General features: G+C 47.6%; 2 protein-coding genes across 7 annotated transcripts in view; one reads left to right on the forward strand and one right to left on the reverse strand.

The window, feature by feature from the left end:
• Positions 1-18898, reverse strand: part of Trappc9 (trafficking protein particle complex 9) — a 471619-nt gene that overhangs the window by 375560 nt on the left and 77161 nt on the right. The window lies entirely within an intron of this gene.
• Positions 6865-13859, forward strand: Gm31665 (predicted gene, 31665). The gene is made up of 2 exons (XM_030248856.1): positions 6865-7576; positions 8019-13859. The coding sequence occupies exon 2, from the start codon at positions 11442-11444 to the stop codon at positions 12672-12674; it is 1233 nt and encodes a 410-aa protein (XP_030104716.1). The 5' UTR covers positions 6865-7576; positions 8019-11441; the 3' UTR covers positions 12675-13859.

Raw genomic sequence — 18898 nt, forward strand, 5'->3', positions numbered from 1 at the left:
TAAACAGAGTGACATGGTGAGGGTACAGAGAAGCGAAAACTCTGCTGCACTGCAGACGGGCTTCCAGACTGACACAGTAACACAGAAAACAACGTGGTGCCTCTTAAAGAAGCCGTAGTCACATCCACATGAGACCCTCCCCTGGGCAGACAACCCTCAGAGCATCATCAGCACCTGCTCAGGGTAGACAAACAAGCTAAAGATCTGCTGGTGGGAACTGTGGGCATGGACAATGTGGTGTGCATAAAAGGCACACTCAGGAAGGAGTGGGAAGGTGCATGCAGGCCAGGATTCTTAGCACTCATGTCAGCTGGTTCACACATCTCTAACTCCAGAGAATCCAATGCCCTCCGGCAAGTACATGGGCATTGTACACACGTGACATACACAGGTGCACATATAAATACAAAGCTGGGCAGTGGTGGCGCACGCCTTTAATCCCAGCACTTGAGAGGCAGAGACAGGAGGATTTCTGAGTTCAAGGTCAGCCTGGTCTACACAGTGAGTTCCAGGATAGCCAGGGCTACACAGAGAAACCCTGTCTCCAAAAAAATACATACATACATACATACATACATACATACATACATACAAAATCTTTAAAAGAAAAAAATCAGGAGCGACAGAGTACTCCTGTACTCCTGGCACTGGGGAGATGGAGCTAGGAGGGTCCCAGCTAATCAGACAACCCCAGACTCACTGAGATCTCATAACCCCCAAAATAAATATGGTGGAAAACAACATCACCCTTTGGCCTCTGTGGACACACACATGTGTGCATGTATCCACATACACTACACACACTAAACACACACATGTGCATGTATCCATACATATACCACACACACTAAAAAAGGAAGCAAATAAATGAATAAGAAGAACATGCGGGAGTATTATTTGGCTTTTAAAAGGACAACCTGTGGTCTTGCAAACTTTATATGCCTCAGTACAGGGGAACACCAGGGCCAAGAAGTGGGAGTAGGTGGGTAGGGGATGGGGGGGGGGGGACTTTTGGGATAGCATTGGAAACGTAAATGAAGAAAATACCTGATAATAATAATAATAATAATAATAAAAAGGACACCCTGCCATCTGCCAAAATATGGGTGGACCCAGACACTCTGCTGAGGGAAACAAGACGGAGTCAGAAGGGAAATGCTGCATGATCAGAGGAAGAACGACTCCATGGTTCTAGCCTTGGGGTGGGGAGGGAATGAAGGTTGAAGGATGCAAAGAGAAGCATGATACACAGTCTGCAGAGCCAGGCGCCCACGAGGAGGGAAGTAAAGAGCTGTACTAGAGATTTCTCATTAACTTGTTTTCATTAAGCTTGTTTTAACCATTCGGTCTCAAGAAAAGTCGATCTGTCAACTGGCAGACATACCCATCTGCTTGCCCACTGTAACCATGTTACTGCCTGTACCATCCCTTAGCACTTGTTATAGGCCTCAAATATACACAATAAAAAATAAACGGGACATTTCATAATTGTCCTAAAGTTTGCAATTTTATCATCCCTTTGTTAAAATAACTAACAGGCTGGCGAAGCACAAAACATCTTCTCTGAACTGACACTTATGGACGACTACAGTGTCACTGGAGAATCCAGACGCTTCTTAGCACTTGCGGGCAATTCACCAAGACACCACACACATTGCCATAAATGAATCTTTGTAAAATTTAAAAGACTGAAATCATACAGAGTATATTCCCTAATTATAACAATATTAAAACAGGAATCCATAGCATAGAGCTTAAAGTCTCTAAATGTCCAAAGTGAAGCAGAATTACTGTGCAAACCCACAAGATACACACACTCTCAGCATGCTCACACATACACACAAGACACACACACACAAGTTACGCATACTACCATAGGAACTCACTAGACACCCTCCCATAGACACATATATACACAAGACACACACATGGCACACATACAAACATACACCCCTATCAGACATACATCCACCTCCAGATGAAACAAAAGTGACATTTTTTTAAATCCTCTGGTGTAAATAGAAACACATTGTGGTGGATTGAACAAGAATGACCCTCATATGCTCATATATTGGAATACTTGGTCCCCAGCTGGTAGAACTGCTTGGGAAGGATTAGGAGCTACAGCCTTCTTGAAGTAGGTGTGGCCTTGTTGGAAGAAGTGTGTCAATGAGGGTTGGGCTTTGAGGTTTCAAAGCCCATGCCAGGTCTCCTCTTCCCTCTCCCTCTCCCTCTCCCTCTCCCTCTCCCTCTCCCTCTCCCTCTCCCTCTCCCTCTCCCTCTCCCTCTCCCTCTTCCCTGCCTCTCTGTGCCTATTGCCTGTGGGTCAGTATGTAAAGTCCTCAGCTACTTCTCCAACCTGTCTGCTTCCTACCATGATAATCACGGACTAACACTCTGAAACTGTAAGCAAGCCTCCAATCAAATGCTTTCTTTTCTAAGAGTTGCCTCGGTCATGACTAAGACATGCACCATGTCAAATTCGAGATGCTTGGAAGCACCTCCTATGTAGAGAAAGCTGCATAGTTAAATTACACATTGGAGAAAGACAGCATCTTTTTCAAATGGTGTTAGGAAACTGCATTATCTGTGAGAACAAGAATGAAACTTGGTTCTTCTCTCTCCCCTGCACACAAATCAACTGCAAATGGATCAAAGATCTCAATGTTAGACCTCAAACTCTGAAACTTCTACAAGAGCTCATGGGGAGTACACTTCAGGATATAGGCTCAGGTAAGAGCTTTCTGAATAGACCTCCAGTTGCCCAGGAAACAGGTCCAACAATCCACAAGTGGGACTCCTGAAATTAAAGGCTGTGCTGCAAAGGAAACTGCATCAGCTGAAGAGGCGGTCTAGAAAACGGGAAAGGCTCTGCCAGCTGTGCACCAACAGAGGATTAGTGCCTAGTACACAGGCAACTAAAAGCTAAACAAGAAAACAAACCACCCAATTAAACAGTGGGCTGTGGAACTGAACAGACAGTCCTCAGAAAAAGAAATACAAATGGCTAAAATATAAATATATATATTTAAGTGTTCACCATCCTTAGCCATGAAAGGAGGTGGGGGGAATGCAAATTAAAAGTATTTTGAGATTTTTATCTTACCAAAATCAGAATGGTCAGGGTTTAAAAAAAAAACAAACAAAAAAAAACAAAACAACAACAACAAAAAAAAAACAAAGACAGCCAATGCTGCAGAGGATGCAGAGAACAAGGAACCCTGGTGTGATGGTGGTGGGCGTGCTAATCGGTGCACGTGTCACGGAACCTGGTGTGTCAGTTCCTCAGGGAAAATAAAAACAAAACAGAAATCAATCTAGCATGTGCAGTATCTACTACACAAAAGAATTGCATTCACTTATAAAGAAAAGTGAAATTGTGAATCTGCAGGTAATCCAATGGAACTGGAAGACAGTAAACTGAGCACTGTAACCCAGCCCCGGATAAACAACAGTCACATGCCCCGGCTCTGACGCAGACGTGGCTCTTAGCACTAAACCTGTAGAAGCCAGGAAACTAGAAAGAGGCTATTGGTGGAGAGGGGGAAGGGCAGATCTGAAAGGGGTGGGACAACAGAGGATGGTATGGAAGGGAAGGGGAATAATAGGGTGGGGGGGTGATAAGAAGGGAAGACAAAGGAGGAAGTGGCAAAGTAAGACTAACACTTAGGAGCTTTAGAAAGCTAAGACAGAGCTGTCGAGGTGGCTCTTCCAAAGATCCTGAGTTCAAATCCCATCAACCACATGGTGGCTCACAACCACCGGTAATGAGATCTGCATTTATGTATAATAATAAATAAATCTTTGGGCCAGTTCCAGAGTGAGCAGGGCCAACATGCAGAGGCCCTAAAAATTCAGTTCCCAACAACCACATGAAGGCTTACAACCATTTGTACAGCTACAGTGTATGCACATACATAAAGCTAGGACATGTGCCATTTTAAGAGATGAATGGATGGATGGATGGAAAGAAGGTGGCTGAGTGAGTGAATGGGTAGATAAAGAGTTTAACTGGAGTTACCATACACAGGGGAACATGTTCCTTCCAAAAGACAGAACTTGATAAACAAAAGCTCCAATACCTAGCGTGGGAGTGAGTTACTTTACCTCAACTTATTGGTCAAGAGTATCTCGGGGACTCCTAAAACAACACAAGCTATCATTGTTGTTCCTGGTTACCACCAGAACTTTATATGAAGACCTAACTGCCTAAGACAGGATACACTCTGGTCACGGGAAAAGAAGAAATGAGTTTGTACTGACCGGGAAGTGTCTTTCCTGCTGACTAACTTCTGGAGAACAATATCGTCTATAGGCTTGCCCACGATGGACCTGTGAGCTACAGTAATGACCCAAGTGGCAAGATATTCCCATGGGTACCATAATGGCAAGACTGCCATGGGGGTAACAACACATTCTGATTAAATTGAAACTCCACAGGAGGAAACATGGATGGCACAGTAAATGTTGCCAAGAACCCATGACTGGAGAGTTCACAGGCCCCAGAGTGAACCTACTTCTATTATTCTGCTTATTATAAACATGATATCAAACTGCTTCTCTATACCAGGAAGATTAATGCAGCATTCAGCTTTGCCTTAGTCACTGTTCTACTGCTGTGAAGAGACACCATTACCAATGCAACTCTTTTGAAAGAAAGCATTTAATTGGAAGCTTGCTTACAGTTTCAGAGGTTTAGTTCATTTTTGTCATGGCAGGAAGCATGGCAGCATGCGGGCAGGGACAGGAGTTGTGGCTGAGAGCTACATTCTAATCCATAGGGAGAAAGACACTAGACATGACATGGGCTTTGGAAACCTCAAAGCTCACCCCCAGTGACATATTTCCTCAAACAGGGTTACGCCTACTCCAACTTCCTAATCCTTCTCAAATAGTGCTACTCTTAGATGACTACTCGTTCTAATCTAGGAGCCTATGGGGGCCATTCTTATCCAAACTACACAGGCCCCATCAGAGCAGCTTTGTTATGCAGTAGATGAGAGTTGATGCAGAAACTCACACCTGGTCAAAGTACAGAGAATAAGGGTCAGTGGATTTTGCTCAGCCACAAACGGACCATCTATACTACACCTGCACACACCAAGGCTTAAGTGCATTACAGAAGAGGGGTGGGAAGATTGTAAGGGGTCAGGGAGGACCAGAGTAAAACGGTGACCTCTGGACATGCCAGTCCTCTGGGCTCATGAACTCATAGCAGCAGTGTTTGCTTGCACAGTTTCTATGTGGAACAGGGAAGGCTTTATGAATCCCCACCCCTGAGGAGCTATTGTCAACTGATGGCTCCAGGGGAGGGGAGAATCAATTTTAAGAATTTGGCCTTTGACCACACTTCCAGCGGATGGCCCCACACCCAGGAGTATAAGGGCTGTACATAATGGACTCAGTCATTTAAAGAAACAAAACAACAGGAAGTTAGGGGCTTGGGGAGTTCCAGTGGGTCTGGGAGGAGTCAGGGCGAGGAGTGGAGAAGAGTCAGTGACTATCATCAAGACACTGTAAATCTCTTCATTAACTAAATAGTACATTTTAAAATGATTCTTAGGAAAAAAATGAGTCCAAAGTCAACAGTGTAACTACCCACTGTACAATTCAGAAAGTAAATAAAACGATACCCAAGTTAAGTACAGAGGAATAATCAATGAGTTGTAAAAGGAGCTCAACAGCCAAGTCAGCGACGACACCAAGCCCTGAGGATCCCCGTTACGCCATCACAGTGAAGGGGAAAACTGGCTCCACAAAGCTGTCCTCTAACTATCTACGCACATGCTTTGGCATGAAGGCCAGTGCATATAAGCAAACAACTATTTAACTAATTAGTTAACATAAAAACTGGTTTGTAAAATAATAAACCTTTAGGAGAGAAATTCATATCAGCTCCCCAGGAATAAGGGATGGAGACACACACACACACACACACACACACACACACACACGCACGCACACGCACACGTTCCGTATCAACACGTTGTCCAGGTTGTCCTCCAACCCACAATCCTTGTGCCTCAGCTTAAGGAAATGCCACCAGCCCTGACTTAAACAACCCACATAGCAAGAAAAATGGACCCAGCTTTCCTCCCTTCTGCAGCAGGACAGGCCACCATTAGAGAGAGAAAAAAAGTCACCTGTCACCATGACAAAGATTAATAATGCAACAGCCAGAGATGCTCCTAAGCCCTGTCAGGAAAACAAGGAAACATGCCTTTTCCTGACTGAATCCTGACGAGATCCGATAAACACGCAGGGGCCGCGTGAACTGCCTCCCATAGACACTTCCCTACATCTGCTCCTCACTTATCTACTTGACGACAGGCGGAGTCCCTGATAAGCAATCACTCAAGCTACTGAGAGATTCAGTATTCATTCCTCTATGTTCTTTTCAAGTATACAAACAGATACTACCAAAATGAAAGGCAATTATGTTAAGCTGTCAGCTTATTACATAATTATCCATTTAAACTGCTACCTAGGAAAACTTTTAAGCTCTCCAGAGGTTTTAATGTAGCGCTGGAAGGGAGGAAATGCCTGCCAAAGACTCAGTAGGTAACTGGGAATCTGCACATCTGCTGGGAAGTGCTGGTCAGGTAAAGCCATGGTGCTGTGACAGAATGTAAACCGACTCGGCCATGTACAGCAGCAATTATTAAGGGTTTTTAATAACACGGAGCACTTCGGTTATGCTATGTTTAAGTGGTCTGAGTGCCCCTCCCCCACCGGCTCATGTTCGAACACTTTGGTCTCAGATGTGGCTATTTGGGGAAGCTGTAAAAGTTCTAGGATGTGCAGCCTTGCTGGAGGAAGTAGACCCCACAGCCTTGCCCCACACCCAGTTTCCTGTTTCCTGTGTGCAGTTGAGATGTAATTCCTAGGCTTCCTGCTCCCTGTCACCTCACAGCTCTGGGCTTAACGCTCGGTACATATCACTGTCTCCTCTGGCTGTCTCTGAAACTCTGGCAAATGTAAAGTTTGCTCTCTCTCTCTCTCTCTCCCTCCCTCCCTCTCTTTCTTGCTCCCTGTCCCCTAACTCCCACCCCACTCCCAACCCCGCTCCTCCACATGTTCCCGGCCAGCCTTTCCCCTCCTTTCTCTCTCCTCTCTTTCTGTCCTTCTCTGTCCTCTTTCTCTGCCTCTACTCCCTTTCCTAGAACCCCTTCCCATGTCCCAAATAAACTTCATTTTATACTTATAAAAAAAGGGGAGGGTAAAATTCAATGTCTCAGAGGAAAGCTAAGGAAAGCCAAAGCTATTCCTGGTCTGTGGAGGGGGGGCACGCAATGTAAAGAGCTCCTTCCAACACCACCTCCCCACTAGAGCCTCTCCTTCTAATGTTTGCCACACACTCCCTTCCTTCCAACTGTTCCTTGCATCATTCGACACTACTGAGCCCTGTCTGAGGCAGGCCCACTTGGGCTCTTCAAGAACAGCACACTGTCCTGCCGCCTTTGTCTCATTACGCCTAGTGGAGTCTCCCTTAATCCGGTCGAAGACATAATTTGAGAAAAAGTGATGTTAACTGTATGTCTCGGCCACTCTCTGAGTAAAAACACTGCCAAATGAGGTAAGATGAAAGGTAGGCATGGTCCCTGGACCCAGAAAGCCCATAACCTCCTGAGGAAATCAGATGGGATATAACAAAATGATGAAAACAAAGCCAAGGGCACGGAGAGGGAGACATGATAGACTTCTTAACAGGAGAAGGATGAGGGCCGGCCCACTACTATAGAAGCAGCGTGCAAACCACACAACACGCTTTGAGAATCAAAGACTACCTGAGATACAAACAGTGGCCAGGAGTGGCTGGGAACACAGGAAAGCAGGCTAAGATGATGGTCTCAATCATGATGTCTTAGAGATGGCACTGGACAGTTGAGGGGCTTTTGCTGCAGCATGCTTGGCTCAGGTGTCAAGGAGGGGACCTCTGCTTCGTTGTGAACAGTGACGAGAAGTAGTAGATCCAGGAGACCGGAGCAGATATTAAGAGGCCTCTGTTCTGATCCCAGTAACAGGGCTGACCTAGGGCTGTGACTACAAAGTGGGAAAGAGGCATCCCAGAGGACGGAAGCTGGAGCATCAGAATGACCATAAAGAGTCAACAGAGGACACAGAAGAGCAGGACAAAGTGAATCCAAGAATTTCAAACACTTCCAAGAACAGGAAAATGATGGCAAGCCGGATGGAAACCAGAAACAGGGGGTGACAAGGTAAGACGCTGGGAGACCAACGGACAGCCTTCAGCTGGAAATTGACCCTGGAAGGCCACAAACCACTGTCTAACGTCACAAAAACATGAGCAAATTTTCTGCTTTAAATCACAAAGTATAATTTGAGCAGACCAGGAGCTCCACTCTTATACTCCTGCCATAAATCTTCAAAGATGTTTTTAATTTATGCCTCCATTGACCTTTTCTATAATCACCGTTTTTAATAAGCTTTTTCATAACGAATCGTTGTCTTTGATGTGTAACTAATTTTGTGATGTTTCTTGAACCAAAACTTCTCTTGCAGCTGCTTGGTTTTCTTCCCCAAGGTGACATAGGTGAACGGAAAATGATGTCCCTGAGTCACACCCCGAGGGAACTCGGCTTCTGAGGGTCTTTTTGATTTGGGGACAGAGACCACAAGCTGCAACAGACTGTCCAGCAGACACTTCTCAACTGCTGGGGTGCCTGGCTTCCCCTGCACCATGCTGCAGCTCAGCAGAGTGGAGCAGGAGCTGGGACCTCTGGGGCCACTTAGGAAAGGTACCTCTATGTTCAAATGCCACCCTCCCCAGCCCCAAGAAGCCTGAGGCTGAGGTCCGACTCATCAAGATCTAGGTCCTCATACAACACAATCTAGCCAGCCTGGGTCCCCATCTACTGATGGATGACGAACTTTTAATGCATTTTCTATGGGCTACCTAGCATGAGCTGGCTGTGAAATGAAGGGGTGGTTGGATTAATTAACTCTGAATCCCACCCAATTCTTCTCTCAAACAACCACTGCTGGTTCTGGGTTAACAGATAATCTCCTCGAAGGGACATACCAGAGATATCGGGCACACACTGAGTCCAGCTCTGTCACATTCAGTGAGTGCAGCTCATTGACAATGTGGGCAACACAGAAGGACACTTAATCCTACTGTGGGGCAGAATGGCCAAGCTGTAATCCTTGGTCCTCCATGCCCTACCAGAAGGCCTGATCTCTCTCTCTCTCTCCCTCTCTCTCTCTCTGTCTGTCTCTGTCTCTGTCTCTGTCTCTCTCCCTCCCTCCCTCCCTCCACTTCCACCCTGTAAAAGAGGCCTCTCAGTAGCTGCTGCTGACCTCAACTGTGAGAGCTGAAGCGGCCTGAGAACATGAAGATGCACACAGAGTCCAGCACATAGACAGTGCCTAACAACTACCATCACAGTGAACACTGAGACTCTGGCCAGACCAGGGAGGGTCACTTTCTCCCTGCTGCATTTAAGTAAAGACAGGGGGATTCATCAATAGATAAACACTAAGCAGGTGAGAAAATTAACTAGTGCCAGGGCCATGACACACCAACGGGGCAGGTATACCTTGGCCCAAGAAGCAGACAAGGAGAACAGGGTATAGGGTCTGTGCCCTAAACACACCTCCCCACATCTGTGCCCACATACTGGCTACAGACTCCAGCATGGGGTTCAAAAATCCACCTGCTAGGCTTCTTGGAGATAGGGCAGGGCTGAACTTTTGGGTGCATAATGGATATGCACCCATGGTGGTACTCATGCTAAGAACTCTGTCAACAGAATGGACAGCATCTGAACACAGGGATCAGATCATGAGACCCCGAAGCTCAGAGTAAGGCACCACCATTCAAATCACTGGGTCACCTCAGAGGTGACAGAGCTGGTCTCTGCTGCCACCTCACATGCCCACCCTGATCCTAGGCTCACCTTATAGCTTCTGGAAGGTCGGTGCCCTAGCAACATGCCACTCCTCCGCTCTGACCTGTGGTGGTCCTGAGATGAGAGCACCGTGACACATGATCACAAGCTCCACACTGCCAACCTTTCCAGGGTTGGTCTATCGACTCCAAATTCTCAGAGCCCAAACAAGCACCATACTGCAAGCTGTACGCTGGACTGTACATACAAACCCACAAGCCCATGGATATTTGTGGCCTCCCTGGTGCCACTAAAATCTCCCTGAAAAATGGATAAAATAAGATCAAAATGTTAGGAGAGCCCTTGGATACCGACGGGTAGGGAGGAGCAGCCACCCATTCAAGGGTGGGCACGGGCAGCTGGTCACCCACCAGCTGTGGGACACTTTTCCCCAGCAGCCTTCTGTGGAGACTGGCATTCCTTATGTGGCATGCGCCTTAGGGCTGCTGGTGGACAGCGGCCCAAAGCCAGCACGTGAGTTCTGCTGCACTCTGCAGCCAAGCACAGGTGTTCTTAGAAGCCCAGCAGGAGCAGTGAGGCACCTGAGACCTGACGAGAAGTCTGCCCCACTGGAAAAGGCTGCCTGTACAGATGGCCAGGAAATGAACCCTGAGCTTTCTAAAGACAATTGGCTCTCTGTGTGCTTTTTGCCAGCTAAAATCAATACTTACCACTTAGAGATCACTTAATAAACACTATTAATTTTAAGTTACTTCGATTCTTTTTAAAATGAGTTCCAAATAAGCCTGAGCCGATACCTCCTTCCTTTCTGAGATCACTGAAGCAGGGGGTCAGCTACAGCCGATAGTCGTGACCCAAGCTAAATACAGCTATACTCTGCCAGCAGAGCTTAGCTGGGTACAAGACCAACAAAAATGGGCCCTGGTCACCAGACATGCTGGGACATACAAGACACTCTTCTAATGTATGGACTCTATGTCTACTCCTCTGTGGCTTCAAAACCAGTAACCAAACAGTAAATGATGCCCTAAGGTACAATAACCTCTTTTGGAGGCATGAAAATTAGTATGGTGGGTAGTGACTGGCAGCTTAAGAGTAGATGGGTTGGCATGGGCTGGGTCAACAAGGACAAACTAGAATAGGACAAGATAGATCATAGCACATGCTATGGATTGAATCCTCATGAGATCCAACCCCCAGAATCTCAGCATGGAAAGGTATTTGGAAATAGGCTGTTTTGTGTGTAACTCCTTTATATTTATTTATGTTCATGAGTATCTTGCCTACATGTGTAAATGCAAAACATGCATTGTCTGATGCCTGTGCTGGTCAGAAGAGGGAATCAGATCCCTTAGAACTAAGACACAAATGATTGTGATCTGCCGTGTGAGTTTGGGAACCAAAGGTTTTACAAGACTCTTAACTGCTGAGCCAGCTAAGCAGAGCTTAGACAGGTTTTTAAAGAAGTAATTAAAGTAAAATAAGGTTGGTAGGACAGGCTATTGTCAATTGTGACTGGTGCCCTTATGAAAATCAATAGTGAAGACACAGACACACACAGAAGAACACATGAAGGGGCCAACACAGGCACACACAGAACACATAGAGGGACCAACACAGGTACACACAGAAGAACACATGGAGGGACCAACACAGGCACACACAGAACACATAGAGGGACCAACACAGGCACACACAGAAGAACACATGGAGGGACCAACACAGGCACACACAGAACACATAGAGGGACTAACACAGGCACACACAGAAGAACACATGGAGGGACCAACACAGGCACACACAGAAGAACACATGGAGGGACCAACACAGGCACACACAGAAGAACACATGGAGGGACCAACACAGGCACACACAGAAGAACACATGGAGGGACCAACACAGGCACACACAGAAGAACACATGGAGGGACCAACACAGGTACACACAGAAGAACACATGGAGGGACCAACACAGGCACACACAGAAGAACACATGGAGGAGCCAACACAGGCACACACAGAAGAACACATGGAGGGACCAACACAGGCACACACAGAAGAACACATGGAGGGGCCAACACAGGCACACACAGAAGAACACATGGAGGGACCAACACAGGCACACACAGAAGAACACATGGAGGGACCAACACAGGCACACACAGAAGAACACATGGAGGGACCAACACAGGTACACACAGAAGAACACATGGAGGGACCAACACAGGCACACACAGAAGAACACATGGAGGAGCCAACACAGGCACACACAGAAGAACACATGGAGGGACCAACACAGGCACACACAGAAGAACACATGGAGGGACCAACACAGGCACACACAGAAGAACACATGGAGGGACCAACACAGGCACACACAGAAGAACACATGGAGGGACCAACACAGGCACACACAGAACACATAGAGGGACCAACACAGGCACACACAGAAGAACACATGGAGGGACCAACACAGGCACACACAGAACACATAGAGGGACCAACACAGGCATACACAGAAGAACACATGGAGGGGCCAACACAGACACACACAGAAGAACACATGGAGGAGCCAACACAGGCACACACAGAAGAACACATGGAGGGACCAACACAGGCACACACAGAACACATAGAGGGACCAACACAGGCACACACAGAACACATGGAGGGACCAACACAGGCACACACAGAACACATAGAGGGACCAACACAGACACACACAGAAGAACACATGGAGGGGCCAATGGTTCACACGCCAAGGAGGAAGACCTCAGAGGAAACTAACTATGTCATAGCTTGACCCCTAACCTCTAGAAATAGGAAAAGCAAGTGAGTGAAGTCTGTGAAAGCCACCAGCATGTGGCACTTTCACAGCAGCCTGGGTAGGCTGACATGGTGCGTCACATACAAGTGACAGAGCATTGGTACATGAAAGTCAAAGTCACAGATAGCAGAGCCCCCAACACAGGCCGTGGTCAAACGGCCTACTCTTGATTGTCAATGTGATGAAACTTAGAATCGATGCTGAAACTAACCGCTGTGTAGTAGTCTGTGAGAGAAGCCCTACCCCAAATGTGACACCATCCCAATGGGCTGTGGTCCTGGACCACACAAAAAGAGAAAGTGGGTTGAGCCCAGACACTCATCTCTCTCAGCTTCCTGACTGCAGCTGTAATGTGAGCAGCCGCCTCATGCCCCTGCCACTGCTATGCCTGCCGTGATGGGCTGTACCTTCCAACCCTGAGGTGGAACAAACACGTTCTACCTTAAGTTACTATTGTCGAGGCATTATATCACAGCAGAAGAAACAGTAGCCAAAATGCCACGGCTGTGACTTCCCAGGGTTAGAGTCTTCTGCGGTGCTCAGTACACTTCTGCAGTAGATTCTGAATTCCTCACATTCAATGTACACTATAATCCCAGCTCTACATGAAATTTGGAATGCTTTGTCTCACACAGCTAGCTACTCAGTAAGTGAGTGACCATGCGTGTCCTCATGGATCCATTCCCACATTCCAAAGGCGGGGGTGGCGACTGAAGGCCAGAGAGACAAGGAGACCTGGGACAGGGTCTCACTACCAACTCTTCCTTCACTCTCCCTCCAGAAAACCATGCCTGACCCTGCACCCAGGCTCACAGTCTTAGGTCATGCCACACACATGGCCCCTGCCCACACAGCCAATGCTCACACAGCCAATGCCCACACAGTCAATGCCCACATAGACTCTTCTTATTGCATTCATTGTTTCAGAACCACAATGCCAAGTGAAGACCCTACCTCTTGATTTTGCATTAAATTTAACTCACTTTTCTTACTCTTACAGAGCACGGGTACAGAGCCCACATTCTGTTTGTTTGTTTGTTGTTTTTCGAGACAGGGTTTTTCTGTGTAGCCCTGGCTGTCCTGGAACTCACTTTGTAGACCAGGCTGGCCTCGAACTCAGAGATCCGCCTGCCTCTGCCTCCCAAGTGCTAGGATTAAAGGCGTGCGCCACCACACCCGGCTTCAGAGCCCACATTCTGATTACTTACATCACACTGAGCAAGCAGTAAATGACATGCTAAGAAAGATGCTTTTGAAAGAAAACAAGTAAGGTCTGGAGAGATGGCTCAGTTGGTAAAGTGCAGAGTCCAATCTCCAGTGTCCATGTCAAAAACTAGGGGTAGCCTTACAAGTGTGGACCTGTAAGCCAAGGGCCGGGAAGGCAGACAGGCAGATCCTCAAGGGGCTCACTGACCAGCAAAGCAAGACTGTTGGTGGGGCTGGAGAGTTGGCTCAGCAGTTAAGAGCAAGATCTGTTCTTCAAGAGGACCCAGTCTCACTCCCAGCAACCACATCAGATAGCTTACAACCACCGCAACTCCAGCTCTAGGAGATCCAAACCCACTTCTGATCTCTGCAGGCATTGCACTTGAGAACACATAATTAAAAAATAAAATAAATCTTTTTTAAAAATGACTAATTGGTAAGACCCAGGTACCAGTGAGAGATTCTGTCTCGAAAATCAGGGTGAATAGCTCCTGAGGCGTGACACCCAAGGTTGACCTCAGATTTCCACAGGCACACATGTATACACACATGTGTTTGGACATGTGTACATGAACACACATACACACACTAAAAAAGAGAGAGAATCAGTCAGTTAAAGATTTAAAGATGAGAGTCAGGAATAGCTAAAAATAAAGGCTCCCCATCTGTTCCCACCTGTGGAGATCCTGCACAGACCAGCTCTGTGGTGACACCCTTAGCTGGGTAGGTCTTTGAGCTGGAGAACCATGAGCCTCAGTGGGGACAACTAATACCTATGAGGGGGTAAAGTACAAGGCCACAGTGCTCCAAAGCCTATCAGGATTGCTTTGATAACCCTCCAGCTAACCTGACTTTTTAATTCCACACTCTGAAATCAGGCTCAGGAGAGCTGAAAAAATGCTATAGGCAAAAGAGCCAGGAAAAAGTCACCTGCCAACTACAAAGACCACAGCCAACACACTCTGCCATGGCAATCAAGCTTCCTTCTCTGTCTTTGTTAGGATTCCATTGCTGTGATAAAGATCAGGACCAAACGTAGTTTGGGGAGGAAAGGGTTTGTTTTTACCTTACAGCACATCATGGAGAGAGCCTCAGGCAAGAACTCAAAGAAGAACCTGGAGGTGTGAATTGATAGAGACTGCAGAGTTCTGCTTACAGGCTTGCTCCCCATGGCTTGCTCAGAAATCCCATGGATTTCTTTTAAGATCCAAGGCCACCTGTCCAGCACAGGCATCGCCCACAGTGGGCTGGGCCTTTCCACATCAATCATCAATCGAGACCACGCCCCTCAGAACCGCCTTCAGACCAAAAGGATTGAAGTGTTTCCTCAACTGAGGTTTCCTCTTCCCAGATGACTCTAGCTTGGGGGGGGGGGGAGCTCTCATCAGGATACTGATACCGTTGCTCTCTACATACTCAACATCTCCTCCTAGGTCACTCACTGACTCCGTGAGCAACAGGGACAGCCATCAGCGGATGGAGCTGGAAGATGTCTGCAGCCTGAGACAGCATGAACTGTCACACTTTCCCGGAGGTTGGAAAGAGATCTGGCCATCAGTGCCTCGCTCCTGTTGTCCCTTTGCTCGGAGCACAGGCCAGGCCTTTGCACAAACTCTCTCTAGCTGTCACGGCTGAATAACCGCGAGACAGGTATTAACCCTCACATTCTGATGAGGAAACAAGGCCAGAAAAAAAGAAGGCAACCGACCTAACAAGCCTTTCCTTAACAAGCCTAGACGAGCCACGTTGGGCTGTCCAGGGATTCCAGCTGTCCAGGGATTCCAGCCGTCCAGAGTGCACAGAGAGCTCAGCCCTGGAGAACTATTAGTGATACACAATGAGGCAATACCCGTTACCTCTTATATTTCCCTTTCTGTAACTGCTGGGCAGGGCAATTCTCTGACAGAAAGGGAAGATTCTAGAAGGATGTTGTGGGCGAGAAGCAGCCAGGGGCCCTGCCTGCACTATGGGAAACCTGGAAACATGCACAGGAGCCAGAGGTAGAACAGCAGCTGCTCCAGCTGGCTCGGGCCAGCCTGAGAATGCTCCAGTACGTGTAGTATCTCATCTGCATGTGAGTTCTGTAGCCACAAGAAACCTTCAACTTTAACTTCCCATTGGTTTGAATGGAAGATGGCCTTAAATCAAGCCTATGTTGTGGGAAACTTAGGATGGCGGGGTGCCCGTAGGATGGCAAGCCACGTTCTAACCCTAGAACTGAGTCTGAGGCCTGGGTTCAGTACTTTGTAGCACAGTGGAGCAGTATGCAGACGCATGGGACTGTGTTAAAGTCTGCCAAGCGCACACCTTGGTAGCCTCCATCCCACAGAGGCCAACTCCTTCTAGAAGGCACAGGAGGCCCATTTGGCCCTACCCTGGAACCCTCTAGAACTTGTCAACTTATTATTCCCCATCACTGGTAAGTCACTAAAACACTTGAGATTTTTTGACGTCCCAGTAGTTTTTCCTCAGCTCAGTATTTTGCATTTTTGGTTTCCCCACTAAGAATATACTTTATTAGAAGGTACCTATTATGTCATAATACATGGCATTTATCTCTTCAACACAGAAATCACAGGAAGTCCGTGCCCCACCACCACCACCACCTTCTTTCTGCAGGGGTTTTGTTCAGTCTCTACTGCCTGCTTTTGAACAAACAAAGGGGAGCTTATCAATTGCAGAGGAAACAAATTACAGCCCTTGGCTGGGGAACTCCCACCAGGACACTCTACAACTGAACAATTTATAGGCACATCTTCCTTTCTCCCCCACCCAGGTGATAATCGAAATATAGCAAATTAAAACTTTCAAGGACTGCATATCTGCCATGTACGGAGAAAGTGTGAGGGTGTGGGGCACGCGCTGGGGAAACACGCACTGAAGCAACTGTCTAAAAGTTTTGCCTTTTGTCTCCAGCCACAGTTCACACTGCAGATGGCCAGATGAAGCTAAGAGCCAGCACTCCTATGGGAAGTCAGAACCCGACCAGAGCACAGCACGCTGAGTTCCAGGCCACACCCCTGCTCGTAGACTTTTGGACACCATCAGCAAGAATGTTACAGTCACTCTAGTCACGTTGTTTTACTCAAAACTCAGATTCCAAAATGTCATAAGAACAATATATTCCTGCTTCAACACTACTAAAAAATTTTTAAGAAGCACATAAATTAAAATACCCAGAATCATAAGAGAAAAGGGCACTACTGCGTCCGCACAGCTACTTTGAATCCAGGCACATAGAGGTGGAAGGCAGCCATTTCTGGGTCAGGTTCATACCCACCCGGTGATGCTCATCTGGTGGCCATGCTGTCTGGACTCGCCAACGAAGGACAGCTGGGGCCCAAGACATCAGTAATTGCAGAATTGCACTGCCATCTCCTCTTCAATAAAAACAATTGGACTATGTCCCTGACTATGCGTATCACTCAACACAGCTCTTCATACAGAGCTTACAAAGTATGATCGACCTCAATGGGCCATACACCAAGACTTCAGCTTGGCTGTCTTGCTACACGCAGAAGCAGAGCCATGAAAAGATGCAGAATTTCTCTACAAGGGGCCAGTGCAATGGTGACAACAGTATGCATTTTACATCGCAAACAGTGACAGGGCGTGGGGTGAGGGGGAAAGAAAGGAGCTAGCTTTTAGAAATGGGAAAGACTCGAACAAGGCCTCAGCTGGAATGGCCCCTCTAGCACCTTCAGCTCACCAGAACCTGTTCCTCGGGCCTCAGACTGCCTGCTTCCCCAAGGACTTAGGCTGGAGACGTCATCTCCATAGGTCCAGAGCAATGAATGCTATGGTGCTGGAGTGCTGTCAGACAGTGGTCTTTAGAAGGTAGATGCTGCCCCTCAAAACTAAGTCTCTCTTGAGCAAAATAACAAAGCATACTGGGGAGGCAAACAGAGTGGCCTTGGCTTCCCAGTGTGAGGCAGAGGGGGAGGGCACAGATGTGACTACACTCATCCTCAAACATACCCCATGAATGTGGCCTCCATGGGTGAAGCCTGTGGAGATGAAGAGGAGAAGTGTGTCTTCTCTGTCATTCTGACAACCCCAAGGGAAGATGGGATGGCCCTGGGGAAGGGAAAGCCAAAGGGTCACTCCCATGAGCCTGGGAGAGGTAAAAAAACCTTACACCAGTCAGGGGCATTCTGCAAGCTAAAGCCCAGGCCTCCCCGCCCAGGTACACACAGGTGGACACAGAGGATAACAAATGTTGGCCTATCTTGCTACCTAAGTACAGTGGGCCACACACCATTTCAGATGTGTCAGAGAGGAACTGGCAAAACCCCAAAACAGTGGTCTCTCCATAATGCCCTGGTTCCCTGGCCCAAAAAAGACCGAGGTTTACCCCTGAGACCCCGACTCTAGCCCTTCCTTCTGACTCCTTCCTTTCCCAAGAGGAGAGGTCTTCCACACCCTCCACGCTGAGATAACCCCAGGGCCAGTATTCATTTTTTGCCCAGCATGAAGGCCAGGCCAGCACTCCCAGCACAAAGCCCACAGACATGGGGACGTCAGAGGTTCTGTGGGATCCATGTTCCAGCATGAATATGCCAGAAGCACATATCACATGCTGTGGCTACATACCCCAGGATGCCCAGGGTCTGTGCTCAAAAAACATGGCCCAAGATCACATAGAACACAGCCCCCAAAAGAACACATAGAATACTGCCCCCAAAAGATCACATGGAACACTGCCCCCCAGCTCAGGAAATGAAAGGAGAACAAGAGGGCAGGCCATGCTGGTGCCTCCTCCTGTTCCTCACCTGGAACCTGTGCACCCCAGTTGAACCCAAAAGACTCCTGGGGCTGCACTCAATACTTGAAATTCCCACTTGTTGTGAGGGCCAGACTTTACCAGGGACTCAGATTTCACCTTGTGATTCCCCAGTCTCCCAGGAGCATTAGGCTGTGGTCTGCAGTCCAAAGTGGGGATGGTCACCAGGGCTGGTCCCTGTAACTCATCTATGTCTGCAATCACACACTTA

The sequence above is a fragment of the Mus musculus genome, chromosome 15, assembly GCF_000001635.26.
Source record: "Mus musculus strain C57BL/6J chromosome 15, GRCm38.p6 C57BL/6J".
In the NCBI taxonomy this organism is placed as follows: Eukaryota; Metazoa; Chordata; class Mammalia; order Rodentia; family Muridae; genus Mus; species Mus musculus.

Coding starts and splice junctions, on each gene's coding strand:
- Gm31665 (XM_030248856.1), top strand. CDS start 11,442: ATGAAGGGGCCAACACAGGCACACACAGAACACATAGAGGGACCAACA.